The sequence below is a fragment of the Rhinolophus sinicus genome, linkage group LG06 (genome assembly GCF_036562045.2).
Source record: "Rhinolophus sinicus isolate RSC01 linkage group LG06, ASM3656204v1, whole genome shotgun sequence".
Taxonomy (NCBI): Eukaryota; Metazoa; Chordata; class Mammalia; order Chiroptera; family Rhinolophidae; genus Rhinolophus; species Rhinolophus sinicus.
The window spans coordinates 47,349,177-47,365,607 of NC_133756.1; the positions used below are offsets into that span (position 1 = coordinate 47,349,177).

Below are 16,431 nucleotides of genomic sequence, written 5' to 3' on the forward strand. Positions count from 1 at the left end.
GTGGAGTTACGAGCTTGGGCTCTTGACTCAGACAAACTGGGTTTAAATCCAGGCTCACCTAGTTACTAAGAGAACTTGGGCACGTTATATACTGTCTTTATGCTTCAATTTCCTTATCTACACAATGAGAATAATAACAGATTACTCAAAATATTGTAGTGGTGATTATAAGAATATTTAACACATATGTGATAACTATGTATAGTGTCAGGTGGGTACTAGACTTATCGGAGGGATCACCTCGTAAGTTATATAAATGTCTAACCACTATGCTGTACACCTGGAACTAATATAATATTGAATGTCAACTGTAATTGAAAAAATGTAAAAATTAATATTTAATATGTAAAACAGTGCCAGCCACTTAGTAAGCCTTGAATAAATGTTACTCTCATCATCATTACTAGCAGTGATAGATACTATGAGAGACAGTTGAGGGGAGGGAGCATTGTGCCAGGAACAGGAGAAAAGGATTCTGAAGATTTTATAACTAGTTGGAGTTATATAACCAAAATAGCTCAAGAAAGAGGATCCTTAGAGGCAAAGAACCACCACTTAATGAGCATCTTTAAGGTCTGCCATTAGAGATTATCTTATGGACTCAAAGCCATCAGCACCAATTTCAGTAGCAGACTATCTCACTGCCTTCAATGGTGGAGAGTAGCTGGGATTCATATGTGGCATTCCAACTAATGGATCAACAAACAGAAGAAGAAAATTCCAATTACGAGTTCACATTGAGAGAACTTCTACATCAACTAAGGGTCCATGGAGTACAGTTCAAATGTTTCACTTAAGTCTCTGTAGAAATAAATTAAAGCCAAGATTATTCTCAGATTTCATCACAACTCAGAGTACCATATGAATTCTCCCTGTTGGAGAATGGCAGCTGAGGAAAATTATGGTGGTGAGAATAAGTCTGCAAATGGTATAAATGATTCAGTTCTAGATGACTAGACTATTGAAATGGAGGACATTCAGAGATCATTTCGGGCTACAATAATCTGCTAAAGTTTTACAAAAAATGTACGTAGTTTGGGTCTTTATATAGGGTTTAAATAATGCAAGGGGGAATTGGAGGAATGGAGTTTAGAAGCAGCCCAATCAGATATTCAGTGACGTCAACAGCTCAGAGAAAGAAAAGTGCACATTTTAAGATATTTGAAAAATGATGAGTTTGTTTTTTCTGGAACACAGTTCAAGTAGGAGAGTAATGAGAGAGACGACTGTAGAAAAAAGAAAGAACCAGCACATTAGAGAGTCTTGTATCTCTAGATAAGAACTCTATATTTTAATGATAAATGAGGGAAATCACTAGAGATTTTAGGAAACGATGCTGACAATAGGATGGTTAAGGGCAACAAAAACTAGGGGCAAAAATATCTAGAAATCTATTAATTTCACTTAGCCCTTCTACCAAAAAGACTCCATCTTTCTGAAATCCTACAATACTTTATATCTGTCTCTTTTATAATCATTGCTTTTATATATCTCTTATTTTGTCTACCAGAGACAGCAGAGATTATTGGTTAAGAGCATGAAGTCTGGGGCCAGGCTCCCTGAGTTCAAATCCCAGTTTACTAGGAGCTTAGCACCTATCAGTGCCTCGGTTTCCTTGTCTATAAAATGGAGATAATCAGGGAATCTGCTTCAAAGTGATGTTATGAGGATTGAACCACTTAATACATGTAAAGTGTTTAGAACAATGCCTGGCCCAAGTAACTTGTACCGTGTTAGCTATTACCATTTTTTAAGTTTCTTGAGGGCAGGATCTATGTCAGATTCAACTTTATATCTCCAAAAGTATTTAACACAGCAGTAAGTACTTGATAATTGTTAAGAACAATGAAAAACAATCTAGAGTAGCCACAGTGGGAATGTGACAGAAAAACTAACAGGATTTAGCAAATAACCTAATAAAGATAATGAACGCAAAGTAAGATATAAATGTCCCTGAGATATTAAACTTCTATGATTGGGAAAATAACAATGGGATTAAGACAAGTCCAAAAGAGAAGCCATTTCTGAATAAAAGGAAGGTGTGGAATGTTTGACTTTATATACCTTGAGGCTAAAATGATAATGAGTCACAATAACTTTGGCAGGACTCAAATGCTGCAGAGGAGCAGGAATACAGCCATAATTTTGGAATTCGGCTACCTAAAGGCAACAGATGAAGAACCTTGGATATTGACACTTTTCATTAATTAAGATTACCTTCTCTCCACTGAATTCAAATTAGTTGGGTGGTGTTGTGTTCATAATCACCATCTGATTCTAAATTAACTGCTATAAATTATAGTTAAAAATTACACATAGTAAAAATTCCATATTTTAACACGTTGCGTATGGCGGGGTTTAAATCCCTCATACCCCTCTGTTCCGGCAGGTTTTTAAAAGAAACTACTTTAAAATGCACTCTTCTCTTTAAAGCGTAAATGCTTCTATGTCATTTATTATTTTTCTATGGAATTTTTTAGGATTCACTCACCTACGATGTTAGTAATCCCTCCTGGTGTGATACTGCAGAAAGCAGCTTCCTTTGTTATTAACGAAACATAAATAATTCAATAAAATGTGCAAACTAAAAAGAGTCAACAGTAAAAACGAGAATTCTCGTTATCCGTCCTTAACGCATGGCTCAGAAAAAAACGAAGATTCTCGTGATCCGTACGCAACGTGTTAAGAGATTATTAAAGAAATTCACCCATTTTATTGAGCTACCTCTATAACTAACAGTAAAATATTTAAAAGGACAATAATAAAAGATAACTTAGAACTTACCCTGAATCACAGAAACAGTTCCATAGTCCTTGGCCATGACTCCAGAGTAGGCGATTAAAAACCCGGTTAAAAATCCTATATAAATTTAGTTCCTCGACATCAGGTACCTTCCAGATGCGTGGAAGAATTGTACGAATACTTGTTTTTACTATGTCCAAAACCTAGTGGGAAAACCAAAGTATTTCAAAATCTAGGTGTATGTGTGTGTCTAAAATACAAAGACGAAAATAATTTTAAAATGAATACACACTCATACATGTGCTTACTGATTCACTCACTAACAGAATAAAAGTACAAAATAAAAAAGTTCAGAAATAAATCCATGCATTCATTAAACTTTGCTATATGACAAAGGTGGCAAGTCAGACTGTAGTAAGAAGAGATTAAATTTAAAATTAAAATTAAATATATATCAACAAATGGGATTTTAAAAATAGTAGTCTTTATGAAAAAAGAATATTCACTTCACTCGATTAATAAAAATTAACTATAGAGTGATTAAGATCTTAAGTTTAAAAAATAAACCATTAAATATCTAGGTGGAAAGTATTGATGGGTATCTTTTAAATCTTGGGTTAAAAAAAAATTACTTAAGCCATCAAAAAAGTACGGAACCATAAAAGATTGATAGATTTTGATTATATTAAAATAAGAACTCTGGCCATCAAGAGATACCTTAAAGAAAATAAAAGATCAAATTACAAACTGAGAAAATATATTTTCAAAACATATACATCCAACAAAAGATTAGTATCAGGGATATATAATGAATGTCTAATAAATTGTTACTATAAACACCAATAATAGAAAAAAATGAACAAAAATACATGAACAGGAATTTCACAAAAGAGGAAATAAATATTCCCAATAAACATAAAGAATAAAAATTAAGACTATAATAAAATATCATTCTATGTCCATTTAATTGACAAAAATTTAAAGTCTGACAATACTAAGTGCTAGAGAAACAGGGATCTACAGTGTCTCTTAGGCATTGTTGGTGGGAGTACAAATTATTGCAGTCACTCTAGAAAATAGCTTGACATTATCTCCTAAAGTTGAAAATTCACATATCCTGTGACCTAGAAACTCTCTCATAGGTTAAAAACAACAGGCATGTATAACAATGTTCAAATAGTTGTTTATAATTCTAAATAGCTGGAAGCAACCCTATGCTTTATCAAGGACACAGTGAATAAATAAAGAGTGGTATACTCATTCCCTTGGAATATTATAAAGTACTCAAAGTAAATGAAATACAACAGACAACAACACAGCACATCTTAGTAATATAATGGTAAGTTAAAAAAACACATACCAGGGATTACATACAGTATGACACTTTTAATAACACAAATAGAAAGGAAACACTAAATTTTAAAAATCTTTATGGGGAATACACATAGATATAATAATACATAAAGAAACAAAGGAAGGGACTGGTAAATCATGAATTCAGGAAAATGGCTACCTGAGACATGGAAGCCAAGGAGATAGAGGGGAGTCCATTGGTTAGATAACAGGTTATTGCCAAGAGCCTATCTTTTGTTTTGGGTACTGGGTTCACATATGGTATAATGACACTAGAGACACTAAATAAAAGCAGGCCATATATGGACACTCTAATGAGACAGCATCATGAAATGAGGACTACTAATTCTAGACAGAATTCTAGAGGTTCCATGACTAAAAGCAGCAACTTCAGAAAGAGGCCAGGGAGTTAGGGGTGGGGAATGCTTCTGCTCCACTCCTAATGTTTCCTCTCATACGCGAATGGAGGATAAATCTTCAGGACTCTTAGGCCCCAGCAAGCATCTCTGCCTGAGGAGTGATTTCCCAGACTGGTGAGACTAGCATGGTCTGGGCATCCCAGGAGCTTGCTCCTTCTTTTCCAGAGGATCCCACTGGGAACATATATTCTTCTTTGCTTCTCTTTGCCTTCATTTTTAAAGGAATCCCACATCTCTGCCCTCTCCACCCCATAACCTTCCACCTCCCAACCCCCACCCAAGGAGGGAAGCTCTAGTCATGGGGAGAGGAGTGGGTTTGGGAGACCTGTAATTTGGAGGGCATGAGGACATGCAAACGAAGGGGGCAAGAACTCAAATCCCTCATCTCTCCTCTGGGCCTTCACCTAGCTTTCCTCTGCTTGGAACAGTCTTCTCCTATCTCTTCACCTGGTGAATTTCTGTATCTTACCTCAACATCACTTCTTCAGGAAGATTTTTATCTGCCACAAAACTATTGTATGGTTGACCCCTTAATGCCCAGTACTTCCCTAATAGTAATATCTGACTTTATTTTAATTTCCTGTTTAATTAATGAAGACTGTCATCAATTAATTAATTATGACATTTTGGATGTCATTTTACGGATGAGAAAACTCAGGCATAGAGTAGACAAGTAACTTAGCCAAGATTACGCGCTGATGTATAGACAGCTCTTAACCATTACTCAACACCTCGTAAGTAATTTGATCTGTCTAGGTGCCAGCAGCAAAACTCCAGAAGAGAATCAAATTGTCTATTCTTAGATTCAAATTCACCTCTAGTCAAGTAATACTTGGGAAGGTTGGTGGGGTCACTGGGCATAAACAAGGCTGCTCAGGCGCCCCTTCCATCAGGGCCAGGGAGTAGGGAGGGACTAGTTTGTTTAAAGGCTATACAGATGGGCAGACAATGACTGCACCTTTAAGAAAACACCCACTGAAAAATGTTAGGAAAGTAGAGCAGGCAGTCAAAAAACAGACTGGGATGAAATAAATTAGTGCCAGTTTTATTTGTATTGCTATTTTGGGTTTCTGGGTGCTTTAAGGTTGGAACAAAATGGATGGAAGATAAGTAATTTGTGAAACACTAAAACAAACGGTCAGCAGGGTGTCTTTGTGTTTACCTGTGGATTCAAGTGAGACAAACCTATAGGATATAGGTATACACTTCCTGACATTGTGACTTTTAAAAGCATCCCAATTCCACATTAAACTCTTCAAGGGAAAAGAATAAATGGGAGATTCAGTCAACGAAAACATTAATAAAATAAAAAGATTTGTTTTTACAATATGAAATATAGCACACAGACAAATTTGTATTTTATAAGAACACAGAAGCTGAATGACGAACTGCTCCATATGGCTGAACAGTTGGTCTTAAATTAAAATAATGGCACGAGGTGAGGGAGGTTTAGAAATAACATTAAAATTACTACATGCTGTACTAATGATGCATGCAGCAGCCATGGCTACAAGGTAAAGGCATCTTTGCTGACGCAAAACGATCAGCTTTGTACAGCATAAGACCGGGTCTTATATTAATTTTTGCTCCAAAAGACACACTAGAGCTGATGGTCTGGCTAGGTCTTATTTTCGGAGAAACACGGTATGTCAGTCCAAATGAAAAAGAGGTGGAAAACAATAACGTCAAAAAACATGCAGAAGCAACCATAGTGGGTAGTAAAAAGAAATGGCTGTTTAGAGAAAAAAAATACTTGACAAACAAGGATCTCTTAGAACCTTTAAAATACATGCAAATATAGTACAACCGTAATGTCACTACTTCTTTCTCGTCATCATCCAATCTTAGTTTATGCCTAGACATCATATCAGAGGAACAAATTTTCATCAAATTTGGCATTTTTCACAAACCACCAACACTGTAATATTTTCATACTTCATATATATCCATATAAACAATATAAAGCAACTGCATTCTTGGCAGAAAGTTAAATTATTCAAGTGTGGAGTTACCACAACATGACATTAAATAAGATTAGCTATTTCCATTTTCACCTCGGGAGGGTTCTTTCAGTATTTAATTCCTATATCCATGACCTTTAAGTTTTACAGCCATTAAGGAAAATTTGAAATGAGGTACATGGAAGAGTTTGTGTGCATGGCATTATAATCTTAGAGCTTTACAACATTCTAATGAGCAACCAGTAAATTCTTTGACCATGGAATAGATCATTTCAACAGTGATCTCTAAATGGAATTAAGAGATTTAAATAGGTTTGGTGCATTCCACACCTAAAATGGTGCTTAGGACATGGTAATACCTCCATTAATATTGTTCGATGCATGGTTGCATGAGCAAATAAATAAATGAATGAAGAAAAAACTCTCCAAATCTCCAAAAGTGCCTATCATAGTTCTTGTAAACAACTGGCAACCAATACATGTTTGTCAAATTAAATAACATCCCACACAGTCTTTGTGGCAGCCATAGAGACATGCCTTTTGAATTAACCTGCTTCTAAGAGTGCAGTTAGCTGAGAGAGAGATCCAAGACGGCAGAGTAGATAAACACTGTGTGGGCTTCCTTCCATGGACACATTAAAATTACAACTAAATTGTAGAACAGTCAACCTGGAGAACCATGTAAAGTCTAGCTGAACGGAAGTGTTATAATTGAGAATATAAAAAAGAAGCCATGGTAGGAGGAATGGAGGAGGAATGGAGACATGAAATGGGCTGGCCACAAACCTCCATGTGGCCATTGAGAATCAGGAAGGGTATCTCGGCCACAGAGGTTCCTCCCAAAGGACTGACGGACACCAGCTCCACACCAGACTCCCCAGCCCAGAGTACTGGTGCCAGGAAGAGGAGCCCCTACAACATCTGGCTGTGAAAAACAGTGGTGATTCTGACCATCCAGGTGGGACAGAAGGCTGCAGGAAACCCAGACATCCTCTTAAAGGGACCACACACAGACCAACTCAATAACAGGCACTCACTCTAGGATCCAGTGGAGAGACTGTGATTCGGGGGCATTGAAGGCATACGGGGGCAGACTCCAGCGACCACCACATTTCACTTTCCTCTATACAGCAACATTCCTTGAAAAAATGTCTGTTCTAACTGTGTTTTTTTTCCTCTCTACCTTTCATTCTTGAACCTGCTCCATTCAAGTTTTTGTAAGCTCTGTGAGATCATGCTGTTTTTTTCAATTCACTTTTTTATCCTCAGAACTTAAACCAATGCCTAAAAACATAACAGGTATGCAATAAATGTCTGTTGAACAAATGTATAAACAAATGAACATGTATATAGTTGACTATGAATGTGGTTTAATGATCCTAGCTTAATACATAGTCCAAAAGGGCAAACTTGTTTTGGGGGCATTACTCACTTTTCGCTGTTTTACAGAGTCCAATTTTATGAGCCAATATGAAGCCACTTTTGTTTTATGATATTTCCAGTTATCAATGATCTGTTGTGAGGAAGAAACATTAAGAAATTTAATCTAGAATTTTCCTCAAAAGTAACAAAAAGTAAATAAATTTGGTTGAAACCAATTTTATCAGTGAATTTGTGAAATGAAAGCATTACATTACTTGAAATAAAGAATTTCTACTTTCATATAACGACATAGGCAAAGATTTCTAACATAAGGTAAAGAAGCCATCTGAATCCAAAGTTTTCTCTTCTTGCTGTAAAGAACATACAATCTCTAATGAATGAAAGTCAAATGTCTTCAGGCACGTAAGATTTGGAAAGAAACCCAAAACTTAGATTTTCCATTTTAATTCCAAAAGCTGTACCACATCACCCACAACAACAGAATATCTAGTAATAATACATTAGAAGATGGCCTATGTATATAATTACGATTCTATTATCCCTTTGTTTTGTTTTTTGTGCAAACCTGCAAATTTTATGAATATATATTCTACTAATACATACTATAGCAAACAGATTAAAATATTTGCTGCACATAGTGAACACATCATAAACAACCTAATGTCTGATATAGTTATTAATTATATTTTATTAATTATATAAGCCTATATATGTTCTTTATAGAACAAAAACATTAGCAACAAATATTAGTTCAACTCTCTGATTATCTAATTTTTCCTCTACTTGATTCAAAAAGGTGCTATAAAACTAATATAGATATAAATAAAAAGTATAAGTAACATGTCTGGTACGAAGTCATTGGCTATGCTTAGAAAATAATTTGAATAAGACCACATGTAAATAAAAGCATATTTATCATAATGCTTTACAACTAACATTCATTTTTCTTCCTCTTCCCCTGATGTAACAAATAATAGCCCATTTGCAAAGAATATGCCATTTTCGCTTTTTAAAAAATATGTAACAACACAATGCATAATTGTGGGGGCTATGGTTACAACTATATCATGATTACAAAATAGAAATGCCATTATTGATTTTTTTAAACTAAGAAAGTCATTTTATTATTTGTTTGGTGTTTGTTTCTAGACAGTTGCTTTAGACAAAAGTAATCATAAAAAGTGAAAAAGCTGAGTGCAAAGCTGTGGTTTTTATCCTATAACTGGCCACTAGATGGTGCTTTCTTCTCTAGAAAAATTAAAAAAATGTGTGTGTGTGTGTGTGTGTGTGTGTGTGTGTGTGTGTGTGTGTGTGTGTGTGTGTGGAAACCAGAACACAGTTCTATTACTAAGGAATTGCCTAAGAATGACAATTTGAAAAGAATGTTTGAATGAAGAAATATTAATAGAACTTTGAATGAAAAAATGTTCCTTCACCAAAAACATTTAAATGGCTGCACCTTCTTTCTAAATTAAAAGAAGTCATTTACTTTAATGTGAATTTTAGGACTCTGCCATTTTAGAATGTTCCACTGGGTGGTGTGTGTAACAAGAAAAATACACACAACATAAGCCATTTCAAAATTTGACCAAAACCATTCAGAGTGTCATATTCAAATATTCTTGACATTTTATGCCTATGGCCCCACTTCTTTTCATTGCATTTCATTCTATATTAGATCTTTCTAAATCTTTATAGAAGCAGGTTTAACTTGATATTTCTTTAATTGTTAAGCCAAGAATTATTTAACATAAGTTATTTTCACTTTATGTAACAGTTGCATCATTAAAATAGGACTATACACTGAAAGATATTTTGTATTGCTGATTATAAATGTGACCTCACTGCTCATGAATCATAATTAAATAATCGCTGTATTTTCTAAAGCTTGTGGAGGTTGAAAAGAACATCAGTTAAGTTTATTGTCAGAATAATGTCATCAGGAAATAAATCTTAATATTCTGAGAATAAAAAGGTATGAGCTCCTTGGAGTTTTATATACATCAAATACTCACATCTTCCACCAGAAGTAATGAGTCTGCATCTGATTTTCCCGGAAACCGGATCTTCATGTCCTTGAGAACAAATAAGGTCTGACTTGTTAGATAGTCTTCTTGTTCTTTTGTTCTCAGTTGCCGCAAAGACTCACTCTTAAATTTGAAAGAATACAGATATTTGGAGGGGGTCTTATTTCATTGTGCCACTACAATCTGAAAGATATTTCTAGGTAAAAATGATACATTTTTAATTGGAAAAAAAACAGTGAAAAAGGAAGAAAACAATTGTTTACACTTATTCTTAGAATTAAATTCTTAGGATTAAATGGGTGTGGTTTTCCAAGAGTGTCTTTCAAACGTCCACACAGTCGTATTTTATTTAGCTCAAAATACTAAAATAAAAATATAAGTGTTTAAAAAAGACTTCCTGATCAAAAGTTTCATTTGCTATATACCTTAGGCAATTCTTGATTAGGAAAAAAAAACAACAACAAAAAACAACACACATTGTCACCAAGCGAAATTGATTCACTTTATATTTTTCACTCTTTGACTGGGAAACATCATCTACATTAAATAAACAAATTAAATAAATCCCTGGTCTATGTGAAGGTACTTGAAGCTATCTATTTGAGCATCTACAAGTAAGTCTGGTTGCAAAATAAATTCACTGACTTGTTCAATACTGAATCTTGGATTCATACTAAGGGAATACTATATGTAAATTTAATATACAGAAAACATAAACAATGTTGTCCTTCAGTGTCCTAAGGATAATTTATCAATGGCTTACTTTTTAACCTATTAATTAATAGTCCCATTAAGGAAAAACTTTCATACAACAAAATTTCCCCAGATTTACAGATATACTGCACAAGACACTGCAAAATCATATATTTACTCAGATGATTTTTAACAAAAATTATCCTACTCCATGAATAATAAAGTGCTATTCTCAGTGTCCATCTTCAAGTTTTGTGATATACTTAAGTCTGCCTTTTAAGAGTTTGGACTAAGTTACAGACTAGGATAGATTGACTAATCCAAACCCCAGGAGACCATGAGTTGCATGATAGAAAGGATCTGAGGTTCATTCTGTCCTCCTTCCAGCTGATTCCTTTGCCTCCTAATCCTGAGTGCAGTGCTTCCTATAATCTCAAAGGAGCAAGGTAGATGACTTACCATCTGAGAGTTAGTAGAGCTGGCATCATTACTATGAGGCAGATGCCTTGTGTAGGAGGAACCACGGTTTAAGGAATGTGACCGAGACCCTGACGTTGGCCGGGATGCTGATATCATTTGTTGAGCAGTAAAGGGGCGGATGTCCACACTGGAAGGTGACTGAGAAGAGATTGACCGAGGGCAACTGAATGAACGCCTTATGGAGCCTATTCATGATGGAGAAGAGGGATAATATAGCAGCCCTTATTGAAAGTTTCCCACTGTATTTCATCTATAGAAACGAATAATCAGACCACAGAGTAGCAGTGTGGCAATAAATGTCAAAGCATAGGCATGAAAACATGAGTTTGGAGTTAATTCTTCAATTTAAACAGTGAACTTGGTGCAGAACCCCTGTCATGTATGACGAATGGCTATCATGAGAACAATACTTAAACAGTACTTTAATGTTCTGTTCTTGAAACATGACATAAAAGACAAGATAGAAAAACACTTACGTAGCATCTTCTATAAACCAGGCATCCTACTAGGTGCTACACTTTTATGCTAATCTTCACAGAAATCTCTGAAGGAGGAACCTCCATCACTTGGAGGCTCAGAGAAAGAACTTTGTCAAGGTCACATGACAAGAAAGTAGCCAAGCTCAGGTTTAAATCCTGACCTATCTAATGCCAGTGTTCTCTCTCTATCCATTATCCCTGGATTATATAAAACCATACTATCCATAGCCTGGGATTGGACTGGTCATTTATTAGAATTTGTGTACAGAGTATTTTACGGCAAGACTCATAGGGAGGAATCGAAAAGAGTCTAGAGAATGGGCAGGATAAATAGATGAGTTATAGAATTTTGAGCCCATGAGAAAAAATAAAAGAGAAGGAAAACAAAGATCACCTCAATGGAGTTTAAATATATAATTGGTTATTACAAGAGAGAGGAACTAGACATATACAGTCTTCTTATTCACAGGAGAGAAGAATAAAAACACTAGATTTAAATTCCATAGTAAATGGTTTAAGTGAAGAAAAAAATGTCTGGATTTAAAGGCTTGTTATAAGAACAAACAAGTAGAGAAAACCATAGAATAACTTCTCAAATGTATATTGAGAATATTTAAAAGAGAGAACCAACTAGTCCAGGTAAATTTTGATTCCTGACAAAGGGAAATAGAATATCAATCAATATTATCAACATTTATATCTTTCTTAGCTCACATATTTTATATATCCTCTGTTCTATATTCTCTCTTTGCTTGGGGAATATATCAATCCACATTAATTAAGTAATTTAATAAAACTCACATGAAGGCAGGTTGAATACCCAAATACTTCTCTTCATTAGCTGTTGAAAAAAATTTAAACCTTTATAAAGGCAATGGACATAAACCATATATTTAGGACGTATTTCTAAAGGATATTTTGTATAGATAATAAGCCCAATACTCCTCATTTGGTTCTAAAGAGTATAAAAAAGTATACTCATTCAAGCTATACAAAATGTTTTAAATAATTTCCATTTGTTCCAACTAGGAACTTTCTTCTGAACCTGAAAATCACACTATTATTTAAATTATAGTGTTTCTCGACAAGGGCTGTGTGGGGAACATACATACCACTGGTCAGTCTTCCACTAAGAAAGTACCCAAAAGCATGTACTACAACTTACTCCTGAGCCCTGCCCTCTTTCAGGGCTTAAGGTGATGGTTGAGACATGTATAATCTGATCATACATATAGAAGGAAAATATCCTTTCTCTTGAATCACCAAAGAATCACATTTTTCCCCTGCATACACCGGAATTTCAGACAATAAATAAGTACCTAGACATGCCAATGATATTTAGGTAGATTAACAGGAAATGGGAGCGGCCAGATGGTTCAGTTGGCTAGAGTGTGAACAAAAGGGTTGCCGGTTCAATTCCCACATGGGCCAGTGAGTTGCACCCTCCACAACTAGACTGAAGGACAACGACTTGGAGCTGATGGGCCCTGGAGAAACACACTGTTCCCCAATATTCCCCAACAAAAAAAGTTGAAAAAAGAAAGAAATTCTTTAAAAAAATGGTTTTGACTTGCATATACAAATTATGTGAAAAAATATTTTATAGTTTTGTATATGACTACCTTATATCAAACCAAAATATATTATTTGAAACTATAACAAGTTAGAATTTCCTAAGTTAACTAACAGAAAGTGTTACACATAATCTGGATTTTGTCCTCTGTCATTGGCATCACTTTGGACAGAAAACTCAAGGAGGGTTTGTGGCTATGATATTCCTTATTGTAAGATTAAAGAGAGAATATAAAACAAAGTGAAATCCTTGTTGCAATTACTAATGACTATAAAAATAAAATATAGTAATAAGGAAAAAGATATTAATTAAATTCGACTAACATAAAAATGATAATTCACACTTAAAGACATTTTTCTTATATACCATTTGTCCAATCTCAATTTATTAACCTATTGATTTCCAAACGAAGAATAATCTCAGAGCTATGGGGACCCGAGCAATTTTTTTCAGCCCTACCCTTTATCCTCTGTTAGTTCATGCTGTTATGGATGCACATATTAGCTAATAGGGGTTAAAAAATGGACAAAATCTTAGCAGAACAAACCCAGCTTCCAAAAGAGAAACAGTCACACTTACACAGAGTACTTAAGGTGTCTTTAAGAAAAAAGGAAATAACTGATAAAATAGCTTACAAACTCTGGAACTGGTGCTCAGTAAACATATCTTAAATGAGTAAACAATGAAACAAATGAAATGGAACATAATACTACATTATTTCCCTTCAAACACACGAACCCTCAAAGACAGGAACATTAGCGGGTATCTTTATGGAATAAGTTGCAAGTAAATAAAAGACCACTAAAATCTTTGTTAGTTCTGTATTCCTCATGCATTTTGCCATTCGTGTGGAAGGTCAGGTTTAAATATACACATTATCATGGAAGCTAACATATTAAACGATTGCTGGAGATCAACAGACTCACAATTGTGTTTATGCACCATTGAACCAGTCCCTCTAGGGGAGCCCTAGGGTAATGAAGGATAAGGCAGAGATATGAGAGACAGTAGTTAAGAGGAAGTCTTGCGTTGGAGGCAGCATCAGGAAGGGGTATCCAACTGAGCCTGGGCAAACAGCGACCCCACACTGGACATTTGAGAATGAAAGAAGAATCATGAAAACAGGAGTGAACATTAGGGATTGAAGAAGGAATAAAAGACAAGAGAATGGAAAAGAAAGAAAAGGTGAAAAGAAATAAAGGAGCAGAACAAAAGGAAGCAGAAAAGGAAGGAGAGAGAGAAGCTGGTAGGTTACTCTTCTGCATACTTCCTGTATACCAGAAGTTCTGACTTAAGTGCTTACCTATGATGAAAATGGAAGGAAACAAAACTATGTCATAATTGTGTGGCTAACACACACATTCAAGTCAAATGCCTGGATACACACATTTTAAAATGTAGATAATACACAACAAAATGAGTGACAGAGTTAGGGAAAGCAGGAAATGGAATGAGAGAATATATTAGCTTTAAAAAGAATGCAATCAGCAGATCAGCCACGAGGCAAATTTTATAAATCCATGCAAAAATCTAGGACTTAACAAAAACTATGAAAAATAGAAGAATGGACTATAGCGACCCTTCTTTCAACCCTTTTGTTTTCTACTTGCAGACCCTAAAAGGGATGGCAGGATGGTTAGGGCAGGAAGTGGGATAGAGTCCAGATATCCTCACACATGACAAGGGTTCATCTGGCCCAAGGTCCTTTTATTGAGTTCCATAATTTCAGTTCCATAAGTCTTCATACAACAACTAAATGAGAAGAAATTAACTTACTGGATTGTTGCATTAATTTGTAGTGATCGGACTGTTTACAAGTAACTTGTTTTTCTCGTTTCTTATTTTGGTACTCTTCTTTTTCATTTTCATCTGATTCTGAAGAGCTGCTACTATGATCGTAACTGCTGTCACTACTGCAGTACTTCTGTCTTTTCATTATCTCAGTACTCTCGGGCATGGAACACAGAGGCTAAAATAGAGAGAAAGGTGTTATTTTGTCACAATTCAAATAAAAAGGCTTATTAACATGATTAGTTACTATTTTCAGTTTCCCACTTACGCTTGCTGCTTCTCACTAAAAATCCCCCAAAGTGCTATGCCTACAGTGCTGCCATTAGCCTACAGTGCAATTCACTAATAGTTCTGTTTTTGCAAAACAGTCTTGTTTAAATGATATAGTTCAGTCACAACGAGGAAAATGCTGTTTCTACACAATTCGAATAAAGGACCAGTGTATCACAAACAAGCAAACAAAGAATAACAAAATAAATGAAAATTATTTGAGATAAAAATATAAAAATCAGAAACATAAATCGGTTTTTTTCTTCATTCCATACAAGAGAGATTACTCATTACTCATCAAGACTCAGATATGTACCTTTGTTGTATCATTAATGTTCAGTCACTCAGTAAATATGTATGCATGCTTGTGAGAGAGAGGGAAGGGGAGCAAAGGAGGGGAAGGAGGGGCAAGAGAAGCAAAAAGAACAAGAAAGCAACAACCAGATAAACCACGATAAGATAAACCACTGTAGGTACAGAAAGGCCACATTTTAAAGTAGAAGCCTATGAGCCTATTTACTCAAATAATGTACAAAAAGAAGTAAGGTATTCCTCACATGTCTAATTTGCTGTGAACATTTTTTACAAATAAAAAAATTATCCACTCGCCAAATTGGTTATGAACAACTTACACATCTTTTCTCAGAAGATTCCTAACTATGACACATAGGGTCTGGCCATAATAGGATAGCATAGCTTTTTATTGCCCATGCTACGTTAAAAAAAAAAAGTGATATAATGTAAAAATCAGTATGGTGCGAATTTTTTTAAGAGGATTGGTGCCATGCAGAAGGGTAAATCTGTAAAGATTCAAATGCTATGCAATTATGTTCCAATATTTCCATTAGAATCCCTTGTCTTCAAACCTTCCAAAGTGTTTCCAATGATACCAGCTGAAAGAATAAAAGATAAGTGAGACAGCTTCACTTCAGAAAGAATATGCACAAGCAAGAACAAGACAGTTTTGTAACTTAGTCATTTTAAGAGACTATTTATTACACACACCACATGCCCCTTATTCCTGCTGGGAAAAGTTCCCGCAGTTGTATACATGTTTCTTATTCTCTGTTAAATCAAACGAAAATGTCTTGATGTTAGCATACACCATAATGAACTCCTTGGTGACCATGGGATTTCACTGAAATAAGGTATATATCCTCTCATTTTACAGTGTAGGATGAAAGGTAAAGAGAGGAATAGCATTTCATGAAGTGCCTGGAATACACAGTAAGCCAAAGTGTGATCTTCTTAACGTTACTG

General features: G+C 35.1%; 1 protein-coding gene across 2 annotated transcripts in view; it reads right to left on the minus strand.

Annotated features, from left to right (window-relative positions):
* Window positions 1-16,431, minus strand: part of TTLL7 (tubulin tyrosine ligase like 7) — a 120,373-nt gene that overhangs the window by 17,938 nt on the left and 86,004 nt on the right. For both annotated transcript variants that reach the window (XM_074335041.1, XM_074335042.1), the window contains 5 exons: window positions 14,887-15,079; window positions 11,038-11,243; window positions 9,874-10,008; window positions 7,908-7,988; window positions 2,785-2,945 (listed from right to left, as the gene is read on the minus strand). In XM_074335041.1, coding sequence (XP_074191142.1) covers window positions 2,785-2,945; window positions 7,908-7,988; window positions 9,874-10,008; window positions 11,038-11,243; window positions 14,887-15,079 — 776 coding nt within the window. The remainder of the gene's footprint in view (window positions 1-2,784; window positions 2,946-7,907; window positions 7,989-9,873; window positions 10,009-11,037; window positions 11,244-14,886; window positions 15,080-16,431) is intronic.